At 38.1% G+C, this 13,637-nt stretch overlaps 1 protein-coding gene across 21 annotated transcripts in view; it reads left to right on the forward strand.

The window, feature by feature from the left end:
• Positions 1–13,637, forward strand: part of LOC128689421 (ankyrin-2) — a 989,227-nt gene that overhangs the window by 623,050 nt on the left and 352,540 nt on the right. For all 21 annotated transcript variants that reach the window (XM_070086289.1, XM_070086299.1, XM_070086296.1 and 18 more), the window contains 4 exons: positions 2,551–2,720; positions 4,572–4,769; positions 5,549–5,890; positions 8,975–9,160. In XM_070086289.1, the coding sequence (XP_069942390.1) occupies positions 2,551–2,720; positions 4,572–4,769; positions 5,549–5,890; positions 8,975–9,160 (896 nt within the window). The remainder of the gene's footprint in view (positions 1–2,550; positions 2,721–4,571; positions 4,770–5,548; positions 5,891–8,974; positions 9,161–13,637) is intronic.

The raw sequence follows: 13,637 nt of genomic DNA on the forward strand, positions 1-13,637 counted from the left end.
CCCCTCACCCACAACACCTCCTTTACCCCCTCTTTCCAACCTTTCGAGGACGACCCCTACCCCTCTTTCCTTCCCCTATAGATTTATATGCTTTCCATGTCATTCTACTTTGATCCATTCTCTCTAAATGACCAAACCACCTCAACAACCCCTCTTCTGCCCTCTGACTAATGCTTTTATTAACTCCTAATTTCCACACTCCGAATTTTCTGCATAATATTTACACCACACATTGCCCTTAGACAGGACATCTCCACTGCCTCCAACCGTCTCCTCGCTGCTGCATTTACCACCCGAGCTTCACATCCATATAAGAGTGTTGGTACTACTATACTTTCATACATTCCCTTCTTTGCCTCCATAGATAACGTTTTTTGACTCCACATATACCTCAACGCACCACTCACCTTTTTTCCCTCATCAATTCTATGATTAACCTCATCCTTCATAAATCCATCCGCCGACACTTCAACTCCCAAGTATCTGAAAACATTCACTTCTTCCATACTCCTCCTCCCCAATTTGATATCTAATTTTTCTTTATCTAAATTTGATACCCTCATCACCTTACTCTTTTCTATGTTCACTTTCAACTTTCTACCTTCACACACATTCTCAAACTCATCCACTAACCTTTGCAATTTTTCTTTAGAATCTCCCATAAGCACAGTATCATCAGCAAAAAGTAACTGTGTCAATTCCCATTTTGAATTCGATTCCCCATAATTTAATCCCACCCCTCTCCCGAACACCCTAGCAATTACTTCTTTTACAACCCCATCTATAAATATATTAAACAACCATGGTGACATTACACATCCCTGTCTAAGACCTACTTTTCCTTGGAAGCATTCTCCCTCTCTTCTACATACCCTAACCTGAGCCTCACTATCCTCATAAAAGCTCTTTACAGCATTTAGTAACTTACCACCTATTCCATATACTTGCAACATCTGCCACATTGCTCCTCTATCCACTCTATCATATGCCTTTTCTAAATCCATAAATGCAATAAAAACTTCCCTACCTTTATCTAAATACTGTTCACATATATGCTTCAATGTAAACACTTGATCTACACATCCCCTACCCACTCTGAAGCCTCCTTGCTCATCCGCAATTCTAAATTCTGTCTTACCTCTAATTCTTTCAATTATAACCCTACCGTATACTTTTCCTGGTATACTCAGTAAACTTATTCCTCTATAATTTTTACAATCTCTTCTGTCCACTTTCCCTTTATATAAAGGGACTATACATGCTCTCCGCCAATCCCTAGGTACCTTCCCCTCTTTCATACATTTATTAAACAAAAGTACCAACCACTCCAACACTATATTCCCCCCTGCTTTTAACATTTCTGTCATGATCCCATCAGTTCCAGCTGCTTTACCCCCTTTCATTCTATGTAATGCCTCACGTACCTTCACCACACTTACATTCTGCTCTTCTTCACTCCTAAAAGATGGTATACCTCCCTGGCCAGTGCATGAAATTACCGCCTCCCTTTCTTCCTCAACATTTAAAAGTTCCTCAAAATATTCTCGCCATCTACCTAATACCTCCCTCTCCCCATCTACTAACTCCCCTACTCTGTTTTTAACTGACAAATCCATACTTTCCCTAGGCTTTCTTAACTTGTTTAACTCACTCCAAAATTTTTTCTTATTTTCATTAAAATTTCTTGACAGTGCCTCTCCCACTCTTTCATCTGCTCTCCTTTTGCACTCTCTCACCACTCTCTTCACCTTTCTTTTACTCTCCATATACTCTGCTCTTCTTATAACACTTCTGCTTTGTAAAAACCTCTCATAAGCTACCTTTTTCTCTTTTATCACACCCTTTACTTCATCATTCCACCAATCACTCCTCTTTCCTCCTGCCCCCACCCTCCTATAACCACAAACTTCTGCCCCACATTCTAATACTGCATTTTTAAAACTATTCCAACCCTCTTCAACCCCCCCACTACTCATCTCTGCACTAGCCCACCTTTCTGCCAATAGTCGCTTATATCTCGCCCGAACTTCCTCCTCCCTTAGTTTATACACTTTCACCTCCCTCTTACTTGTTGTTGCCACCTTCCTCTTTTCCCATCTACCTCTTACTCTAACTGTAGCTACAACTAAATAATGATCCGATATATCAGTTGCCCCTCTATAAACATGTACATCTTGGAGCCTACCCATCAACCTTTTATCCACCAATATATAATCTAACAAACTACTTTCATTACGTGCTACATCATAGCTTGTATATTTATTTATCCTCTTTTTCATAAAATATGTATTACTTATTACCAAATTTCTTTCTACACATAGCTCAATTAAAGGCTCCCCATTTACATTTACCCCTGGCACCCCAAATTTACCTACTACTCCCTCCATAACATTTTTACCCACTTTAGCATTGAAATCCCCAACCACCATTACTCTCACACTTGATTCAAAACTCCCCATGCATTCACTCAACATGTCCCTTTTTAAAGATAGTTTATTCCAGTAATTCAGTATATAGTTGTTTATTTCATGACTTCATAATTTCTTTCAGCTCACTGTGGACATGTGCGAGTGGCAAAATTGCTACTTGATCGTAAAGCAGATCCAAATTCTCGTGCTCTTAATGGTTTCACACCTCTGCATATTGCATGTAAGAAGAACCGTATTAAGGTGGTGGAATTGCTTCTCAAACACGGTGCTAGCATTGAGGCTACTACAGAGGTAACTATATTTCTTCTTTTTTTTTTTTTTTTTTTTAAATCGTACTATATTTTCTATATGCTGTATATACTGAGTGAATGGAAATAAGTGACTTTTAACAGATGTGCTGTTTGAGTTTGAATGAGATCAAATTTTTGAAATGATTTGGGAAAAAATGGTTAGCCAGACTTGAGTCCTGGAGGTGGAAAGGGCATGTTTCACTCTGAAGGAGGGATGGAATATTGCAGTCAGGGTAATCTGAATTGTAAGTGCAGCATTCTTCTGGCATAACAGCAATTGAATAAACAATTGAGAATGTATGTTATTGTATTGAATGTCACCTAATGTAAAAAACTGTACCTGTAAACTTACTTCACTGAACTTAACCTAACTAATTTTTCTTATTGTCATGTACCATACTATGCTTTTATGTACTTGTATATACATCTGTATCTTATTCAGTGAATTAATTTTATGTGTACATCGTTTATGTCTTTATATACATATATGTAAAATGTTTATTGTCCTATTAGTTTTAAGCTTGGTTTATGCTTTCCCCAAATTCTCTGCATAACCAGGGGCTTTCTGTGTGCTGTATTAAATGTCGTCCATTTTTGTACAAACGGTGTATCACATGGAAATAATGAATTTGAATTTAAATTTCTTTGGATCACCCTGCCTTGACAGGAGAAAGCCATTCAGGTAAAAAAAAAAAGTTTTCTTTTTTTACCTCAGTGGCCATCTCCCACTATGGCAGTGTGACTCAGAGAAGGAAACACATTCACCATCCTTCATTCAGTCACTGTCTTGCTAATCACCCTTGAACTGAAACATCACCCTTTCTTCAGTGCAGGCACTGCCCTTTGCACCTCTATGACTTTATTCAGCTGATTGGTTTTCCTGAATCCCTTCATAAATGTTATCTTCCTCACACTCAAACAGAACACTCATTAATGTTATCTTCCTCACACTCAAATAGAACACTCATTAATATTAACTTGCTAACACTCCAACTGTACATCAAGTCATAACAACCATATGTTTTTTCTCATTCCAATCTAATTTATGCAGTATATTAACTGCAGTACTCTATCTCTAAAGTGAGACTTATCAGTTTATCAGTTCTTGCTTATTTGGGAATAACATAAATTATCAGTTTTTAATGATGTCATGTGCCCAGTTCTTGTGTTGTAGATGAGAGCTGTTTCCATTAAAAACAGTCTTAGGAAAAACAGGCAAGAAATTCTCCAAAATATTATATTACTTTTCTTCATTTTGAATTACTTCATTATGAAAAGCTATTACTGTGTGATTTGATGAACCACTTAGGAATAAAAAATCATTGAGAAATCTACTCATATATGCAGTTCTGTACCAGTATTTAGGATCTTGTTATTCACTTTTAGCTCAGTTTGTACCTGATCCCACATTCCTGTTGAAGGTTTATAAATAATGAGTGCTTCCTAAAGATTTACCATTTGGTTAGTTATCATTGAGGCACTCTTATCATCTTCTTATACATCTTTTTCGAATACTTCCCTTTTCCCATTTCTCCTTTTTTTCCTCAGTGTCCCTTGCTTCTCTCATCCTCATCTTGAAGAAGTTAGAGTGACTTGTGAAATTGTAATGGAACAATTGTAAAGAACTCACTAAATGTGGGGTTTACTCCATGGCAAGCCTTCCTATAGTGTATAGACACACGCATAATTGGGCAAATATTATTAAGCCATCATGGTACAGTAGACTGTGCACTGACCTGTTAGTTTTGGGACTGACTTTCTGTGAGTTTAAGCCATTCATTCAGTGAGACGAGAACGTTAATTTGATTTTACTTGAAAATAATTCTTTTATTTTTCTTCCTTTTTAATACAGTCAGGTTTGACCCCTCTTCATGTAGCATCCTTTATGGGCTGCATGAACATTGTGATCTACCTTATTCAACATGGAGCCTCTGCTGATGTGCCTACTGTGAGAGGAGAGACACCACTACACCTGGCTGCCAGAGCAAACCAGACAGACATCATCCGCATCCTCTTAAGAAATGGTGCTCAAGTGGATGCTAGAGCTAGAGTAAGTATTTTTCTCCAGCTTAAATACTCTTATGATTTTATGTTCAGCAGATGCATATAAAAATAGTTTATAAGGTGTATATGTGCTGTAACTATATCTTTAGACCAACATCAAAATGGTATACAATACCGACAGGTTGGTAGGTAAGATACATAGGCAACAGTTAGGCAACTTTATTCCGAAACATTTCACCTATACAGTAGGCTTCTTCAGTCGAATACAGAAAGTAGGCAGGAACAGTAGAGATGTGAAGACGATGTAATCAGTCCATCACCCTTGAAGTCATAGAAATTGAGGTTGTCAGTCCCTCAGCCTGGAGAAGTTCAGTTCCATAGATAGTTCCTGACTATGGAACTGAACTGCTCCAGGCTGAGGGACTGACAACCTCAAATTCTACGACTTCAAGGGTGATGGACTGATTACATCGTCTTCACATCTCTATTGTTCCTGCCTACTTTCTGTATTCGACTGAAGAAGCCTACTGTGTAGGCGAAACGTTTCGGAATAAAGTTGCCTAACTGTTGCCTATGTGTCTTACCTACCATCTTTAGACCACTTGACCCTTTCCTGAGATACCAGAAAGGGTAACTTCACTGACATTCCTACTTTTACTCCCATAATATATCATATATGGAAATGTTTTACTGGTTAATAATAACACAAAGTTTTACATTTTCTCTCTTTGAGTGTGTGTGTGTGTGTGTGTGTGTGTGTGTGTGTGTGTGTGTGTGTGTGTGTGTGTGTAGGTAGTTATACCAGTTGTTTTTTATGTTAACCAGGAACAGCAAACTGCCTTGCATATTGCTTCTCGCCTTGGCAACAGTGATATTGTAGTGTTGCTACTGCAACATGGAGCTGCAGTTGATGCTACTACTAAGGACCATTACACTGCATTACATATTGCTGCCAAGGAAGGCCAAGAGGAAGTGGCTAGTGTCCTACTAGAACATGGTGCTTCCCTTGCTTCAACAACAAAGAAAGGATTTACACCTCTACACTTGGCAGCAAAATATGGTAACATGAAGGTTGCTCGACTGCTGCTTCAGAAGGATGCCCCTGTTGATGCTCAGGGCAAAAATGGTGTTACCCCACTTCACGTTGCAGCTCATTATGACCACCAGGTAAGTAATAATTTAATGGCATTCTTTGTCAGTTTTAACCTTAAGTGTCTCTTTGTATGATAATTCAGAGACACTTTCTGCACTTCATCCAATGTAGGGTTTATCAAGTAGTAAAAACACACATAATTAAATGTAGCCCTGGGCAAAATATTGTAGCAGTGATAGATTTCCCTGCAACATAGTGTTTTTTTCCTCCACTTTATTAAGCCCCACCATGGGTGAAATGTATAGTTTCTTTCTGCTTTAAGTGTCTTTGAATTACCGCTTGTCAGTGTGTGTCATTGTCTACATACCTGTCTCTGTGTGTGTGTCTTCATTCCTGTTCATGTATCCTTTACCTGTATCTTACTGGAAACCAAGTGTAGAGAAATCACACATAATAATTGAGATCAGCACCCATTTTAAGCAAACTTCTATCCTGAAGTTCAATATTGAACTTTTTGTTTTGCCTGCCACATTGGTCTTTTTTCACCAAGGGAAGGTAACCTGAAAAAACACTTTTCACCATCACTAAAAGAAATCACCACTCAAGAATTATGCTTAACCCTTTCAGGATCCACACTCCTAATCTGAAACGTGTCCACAGAGTCCAAGAAATTTAAAAAAAAAATTTGGTATTTTTTCTTATGAAATGGTAGAGGATCTTTTTCTAAAGGCAATAAAATGAAAAGTACGAAATTTGATGGAAAATTGACGAAATTGCTCTCTCGTGAATTTTGCTGTGTCAGTGATATTTACTCATTGGCAATCTTGCTCACTTTGCCTCCCATTTTAGGCCAATTACATTATTCCAGTCAATCAAATTCTTAGTTTTTTTGCTAGTATTAAGTCTATTTTATTGACTGCGCACAAGAAATCGCCCAGTCAACTGTTTCAACCTCCCAATAAAGTGATCGGAAATTGGTAATTTGGCCAATTTCACACAGTTTAAAATATTCCAGTTTCAAACTAGGGTCCAGAATGAACAATTCAGGCATTCCTGGCACTAAAATAGCATTTTTTTGTTTATTAGTTATGTTTCCATGCTTTGCAGATGAATTCCATTTTTATTTTTTATTCACATAATGAATTTTTATTCACACCAAAAAATAGAAGATTTAATGTTATGCAATATTGTAATAATTATATAAATAATATCAGCACATTTGTGAAGGCACATTAGACACACCAGCTAACCTGTATCGGATGTGTGACGTCATTTGTTTACTCTTGAACATCGGCAAAAATCGAACACTTCTGCTACTTTGAGCTCAGTTTCAAGCTATTTTCAGTACTAAAACCAATCAAAATCATCTCTCTTTCCATAATATATCTTCCATTCCATCAAATGAGACCAAGAAACAATGACTACAACTGTAAAAAAATGCAAAAAAACACCACAAAGTCACTGTTTTAATCCAAAATACGGTCGCAGTTTTTTTTTTATCATGCACTGCATGCTGCAGGATTTGTCTTATATGGTAGACATTTACCACATAGACGTATTCTCTCATATCTAGGCCCAAATTTACCACTCAGTTTATCTGAGTGAGCTGAGCATAGCGTAGAACTATGTCTTGGACCCTGGCTTCAAAGCTGTAGAACTACGGGACGGACCCTCATAGGGTTAAAGAACTTGAGTTGGACACTGAGAAGCAGTATCTCGTTGAAACATTTTCATTAATTATTCTTATTATTTCTTACGGCTTCACATCAAGGATGTTTAATTTTGTTGCAACTATTTAACCTTGTCTTAAGTGGGGCTATGTGAGATGAGAATAATGTATGACTAAACTATTGTGAAATTTGTTGATAGATACAACTATTGTGGAACGTACAGGTACTGTTTAAATGCTTAGTTTTATTTGCTGAGTCTGGGGAACTGAGTAAGATTGTGTAAGTTTTGAGGATGTGTAATAATAGAAGTAGAGTAAATGGTAAGTAGATAATGAAAATTCTTAAATGAGACCACAGGTGTAATGTAACAACAATTTGAATGAAAAAGCTGGAAGCTGCAGATAGGTTTAACCCATAAACGGTCCAAACATATATACGTATACGTTTTTTCAACATTTGAAAGTAGTATGTAAAAAAAGTAGATCTTTTTTTTTTTTTTACATTTGAAAACGTGTAAAAAACTTTGATCTACTTTTTTTGTTATATTTGAAAATATGTAAAAAAAACGTAGATCTACTTTTGGAGCACTACACATATGAATGTAGATCTGCTTGGACCGTTTACGGGTTAAATACCATGAGATATTAGTAAAGATAGTAGTAAAATAAACAGAAGTTAAAAGCAGAGTTGGTCTGTGGAGAAGAGCAAGAGGTACCTCAAGGACTTGGGTGAATGGGGCACTGTAAAGTGAGGAAGACTTTGTTTGAATTATTAACCCAGGATAACCCAAGAAAGTCAATTAATTTAATGTAACTTTCATTGGGGCTTCTTGGTCCTCTTTCCCAGAATGCAGCTCACAACCATTTGATATATCAGTATTGTCAGTTGAAACTTTCCACCATCCAAGATTTGCCTTTTGGAAAATGACAGCCTTGAATTGACTACTCCTTACATAAATTGTTTTTTTTTTTTTTTTTTTAAACTGTACCTATTTTTTAATAGCAGTCTAGGTTTGAGGCAGCCTCTGCCTGCACCTACCTATGACATGATCACTGACTGTAATCACCATGGCTGGGTGGAAGAATTTCAGTTGTTTATGGGATTAAAGATTTTCCCTTAACTGTTATATTCAGTGTTTCAGGTTATCCTGTATTTCATTAACTAAATGTGAGTTAACCTGTTTGTTTGGGCTTTACCCTCCCATTGTGGCTCCAGTAGGTGCTTATCAGATAACTTATAACCCAACCTAAATGGAATGCTACTGCTTCTTTACAAAATGAATTCAGATGTTATGAGATTTACCTGATTTTTTTTTCATAGTTATAGCTATATGTATGGTACTTATATGATGACATTTTGCACCCCTGATTAACAGCTAATACCTTCATAAATAAAGTATTGTAATTTTACACTGCTTCCAAACCTTTGGTAATTTTAAATATGCGGTTTTATTTATTGGATTCATAACGATTTACCTTTTGTCTTCAGAATGTGGCATTGCTACTGTTGGATAAAGGTGCCTCTCCTCATGCAACAGCAAAGAATGGATACACCCCTCTTCACATTGCTGCTCGTAAAAACCAAATGGATATCGCTACAACCCTTCTCGAGTATGGAGCTAGTTCCAATGCAGAATCCAAGGCAGGATTCACACCTCTTCATCTGAGCTCACAGGTAGAAGCCCTCAAATGTTAATGGGTTTTATTTATTGCAAAGAAGCATGATATGAGTGATTGTCTTCAGGTTCCCCCTCCCCCCATGGAAGTACTAACGTAAGAATATAAGAACATAAGAAAGGAGGAACACTGCAGCAGGCCTACTGGCCCATGAGAGGCAGGTCCAATTCTCCTACCAGTTTAAGCCAACGTTCTAACCTAGTCAGGTCAGGTCACATTCACTTAAGGAAGGAGCATGACATCTGACCTAGTAACACAAGCTAGTCAGGTCCAACTCTCACCCACCCACACCCACTCATGTATATATCTAACCTATTTTTAAAACTACACAACGTCTTAGCTTCTATGACGGTACTTGGGAGTTTGTTCCACTCATCCACAACTCTGTTACCAAACTAGTGCTTTCCTATATCCTTCCTGAATATGAACTTTTCCAACTTAAAACCATTGCTGTGAGTCCTGTCTAAGTTAGATATTTTAAGCATGCTATTTACATCCCCTTTATTTATTCCTGTTTTCCATTTATACACCTCAGCCATTTTTTTTTTTTAACAAGTTGGCTGTCTCCCACCGAGGTAGTGTGACCCAAAAAGAAAATACTTTCATCATCATTCAACACTTTCACCTCACTCATATATAATCACTGTTTTTGCAGAGGTGCTCAGAATACAACAGTTTAGAAGCATATACGTATAAAGATACACAACATATCCCTCCAAACTGCCAATATCCCAGACCCCTTTAAAGTGCAGGCATTGTACTTCCCATTTCCAGTACTCAAATCCGGCTATATAAAAATAACTGGTTTCCCTGAATCCCTTCACTAAGTATTACCCTGCTCACACTCCAACAGCTTGTCCCAAATACCATTCGTCTCCATTCACTCCTCTCTAACAGGTTCACGCATGCTTGCTGGAAGTCCAAGCCCTTCACCTACAAAACCTCCTTTACCCCCTCCCTCCAACCTTTTCGAGGCCGACCCCTACCCCTCCTTCCTTCCCCTACAGATTTGTACGCTCTCCATGTCATTCTACTGTGATCCATTCTCTCTAAATGACCAAACCACCTCAACATCCCCTCTTCAGCCCTCTGACTAATACTTTTATTAACTCCACATCTTCTCCTAATTTCCACACTCTGAATTCTCTTCATAATATTTACACCACACATTGCCCTTAGACAGCACATCTCCACTGCCTCCAACCACCTCCTCGCTGCAGTATTTACAACCTAAGCTTCACACCCATATAAGAGTGTTGGTACCACTATACTTTCATACATTCCCTTCTTTGCATCCATAGATAATGTTTTTTGTCTCCATATATACCTCAATGCACCACTCACCTTTTTTCCTTCATCAGTTCTATGGTTAACCTCATCCTTCATACACCCATCTGCTGACATGTCAACTCCCAAATATCTGAAAACATTCACTTCTTCCATACTCCTCCTCTCCAGTTTGATATCCAATTTTTCTTTATCTAAATCATTTGATACCCTCATCACTTTACTCTTTTCTATGTTCACTTTCAACTTTCTACCTTTACACACAGGTAGTAGGTTGTAGACAGGAACCACCCAGGGAGGTACTGTCGTCCTGCCAAGTGAGTGTAAAACAAGAGCCTGTAATTGTTTTACATGATGGTAGGATTGCTGGTGTCTTTTGTCCATCTCATAAATATGCAAGATTACAGGTACGTCTTGCTACTTCTACTTACACTTAGGTCACACTACACATACGTGTACATGTTTGTTTATACACACTTATCTGAGTTTTCTTTGATTTTATCTTAATAGTTCTTATTCTTATTATTTTTCCTTTCATATCATGGGGAAGTGGAATAAGAATCTTTCCTCCGTAAGCCATGCGTGTTGTAAAAGTCAACTAAAATGCTGGGAGCAATGGGCTAGTAACCCCTTTTTCTGTAAATATTACTAAAAAGAAGAAGAAAATACCTCAGTCATATCCCCCCTAATTCTTCGCCTTTCTAGAGTGTTCAAATTCAGAGCCCTCAGTCTATCCTCATAGGGAAGATTTCTGATACATAGGATCAACTTTGTCATCCTCTTTTGTATATTTTCCAGTGCATTTATATCCGTTCTGTTATACGGTGATAAGAACTGTGCAGCATAATCTAAATAAGGCCTAATCAAAGATATATGGAGTTGAAGAACAACCTGAGGACTTCTATTATTTATACTTCTTAATATGAAGCCAAGGATTCTGTTAGCTTGATTGTGAACACTTATGCACTGTTGTTTTGGTTTCAGATTGCTGCTAACCAGAACTCCTAAACCCTTTTCCCAGTCAGTAATATTAAGATCTACATTATTTAGTTTATATGTGGCATGGTTATTTTCCTGTCCGACATTTAAAACTTTGCATTTGTCTATATTAAATTCCATCTGCCACTTCTCTGACCATTGCATCAGTCTATTCAAATCATCCTGGAGTGCTCTAATGTCCTCATTAGAATGATTTGGATGGCCTATTTTGGTGTCATCAGCAAATTTGCTCGTGTTGCTATTTATTCCCTCATCTATGTTGTTTATGTAAATTGTGAACAACAAGGGGCCCAACGCTGACCCCTGTGGAACACTGCTTGTGACGTGCCCCCATTCTGATTTCTCCCCGTTTATGCAAACTCTCTGCTGCCTATTTGCCCCTTCCCATTAAAAAATTTCTCCTATTCTGTGTGCCTTAAGTTTCCTCAATAGCCTCTGATGTGGAACTCTATTGAAAGCCTTACTGAAGTCCATATACACAATATTATCTTCAATACCATGATCTTCCTCCTCAAATACCTTTGAAAATACCTTTGAAGAGTTTCGAGAGTTAATCTACTCTCTGAGCCCGGCCATGGGCCAGGTTCATCTGGTGCTTGCCTGGTCAACCAGGCTGTTGCTGCTGGAGGCCCGCTGCTCCACATATCCATCACAGCCTGGTTGATCTGGCATCTGGTGAAGATACTTGTTCAATTTCCTCTTGAAGGCTTTTATGCTTGTTCCAGCCATGTTTCTGATATCTTTTGGTAAGATGTTGAATAGTCTGGGACACTGGATGTTGATACAGTGTTCCCTTATTGTCCCCACTGCACCCCTACTCCTCATTGGGTTTATTTTACACTTCCTTCCATATCTCTCTCTCCAGTATGTTGTTATGGCAGTGTGCAGATTTGGGACCAGGCCCTCGAGTATTTTTCAGGTACTTTTTTTTTTTTATTTATTTATTTATTTATTTTTTTTTAACAAGTTGACCATCTCCCACCGAAGCAGGGTGACCCAAAAAGAAAATACTTTCATCATTCAACACTTTCACCTCACTCACACATAAACACTGTTTTTGCAGAGGTGCTCAGAACACAACAGCTTAGAATCATATACGTATAAAGATACACAACATATCCCTCCAAACTGCCAATATTCCGAACCCCTCCTTTAGAGTGCAGGCACTGTACTTCATCATTCCACCAATCACTCCTCTTTCCTTCTATAACCACAAACTTCTGCCCCACACTCTAATACTGCATTTTTAAAACTATTCAACTATTCTTCAACCCCCCCCCCCCACCCACCCACCCACTACTCATACTTGCACCAGTCCACCTTTCTGCCAATAGTTGCTTATATCTCACTCGAACTTCCTCCTCCCTTAGTTTATATACTTTCACCTTCCTCTTACTTGTTGTTGCCATTTTCCTCTTTTCCCATCTACCTCTTACTCTAACTGTAGCTACAACTAGATAATGATCCGATATATCAGTTGCCCCTCTATAAACGTGTACATCCTGGAGCCTACCCACCAACCTTTTATCCACCAGTACATAATCTAACAAACTACTTTCATTATGTGCTATATCATACCTTGTATATTTATTTATCCTCTTCTTCATAAAATATGTATTACTTATTACCAAACCTCTTTCTAACATAGCTCAATTAAAGGCTCCCCATTTTCATTTACCCCTGGCACCCCAAATTTACCTACTACCCCCTCCACAACATTTTTGCCCACTTTAGCATTGAAATCCCCAACCACCATTACTCTCACACTTGGTTCAAAACTCCCCATGCATTCACTCAACATTTTGCAAAATATCTCTCTCCTCTACACGTCTCTTTCCTCCAGGTGCATATACGCTTACTGTAACCCACTTTTCACATCCAACCTTTATTTTACTCCACATAATCCTTGAATTAATACATTTATAGTCCCTCTTTTCCTGCCATAACTTATCCTTCAACATTATTGCTACTCCTTCTTTAGCTCTAACTCTATTTGAAACCCCTGACCTAATCCCATTTATTCCTCTCCACTGAAACTCACCCACCCACTTCAGCTTTGTTTCACATAAAGCCAGGACATCCAGATTCTTCTCATTCATAACATTTACAATCATCTCTTTATTATCATTTGCACAACATCCACGCACATTCAGACTTCCCACTTTGACAATTTTCTTATTGTTATTCTT

This window comes from Cherax quadricarinatus, chromosome 18, assembly GCF_038502225.1.
Source record: "Cherax quadricarinatus isolate ZL_2023a chromosome 18, ASM3850222v1, whole genome shotgun sequence".
In the NCBI taxonomy this organism is placed as follows: domain Eukaryota; kingdom Metazoa; phylum Arthropoda; class Malacostraca; order Decapoda; family Parastacidae; genus Cherax; species Cherax quadricarinatus.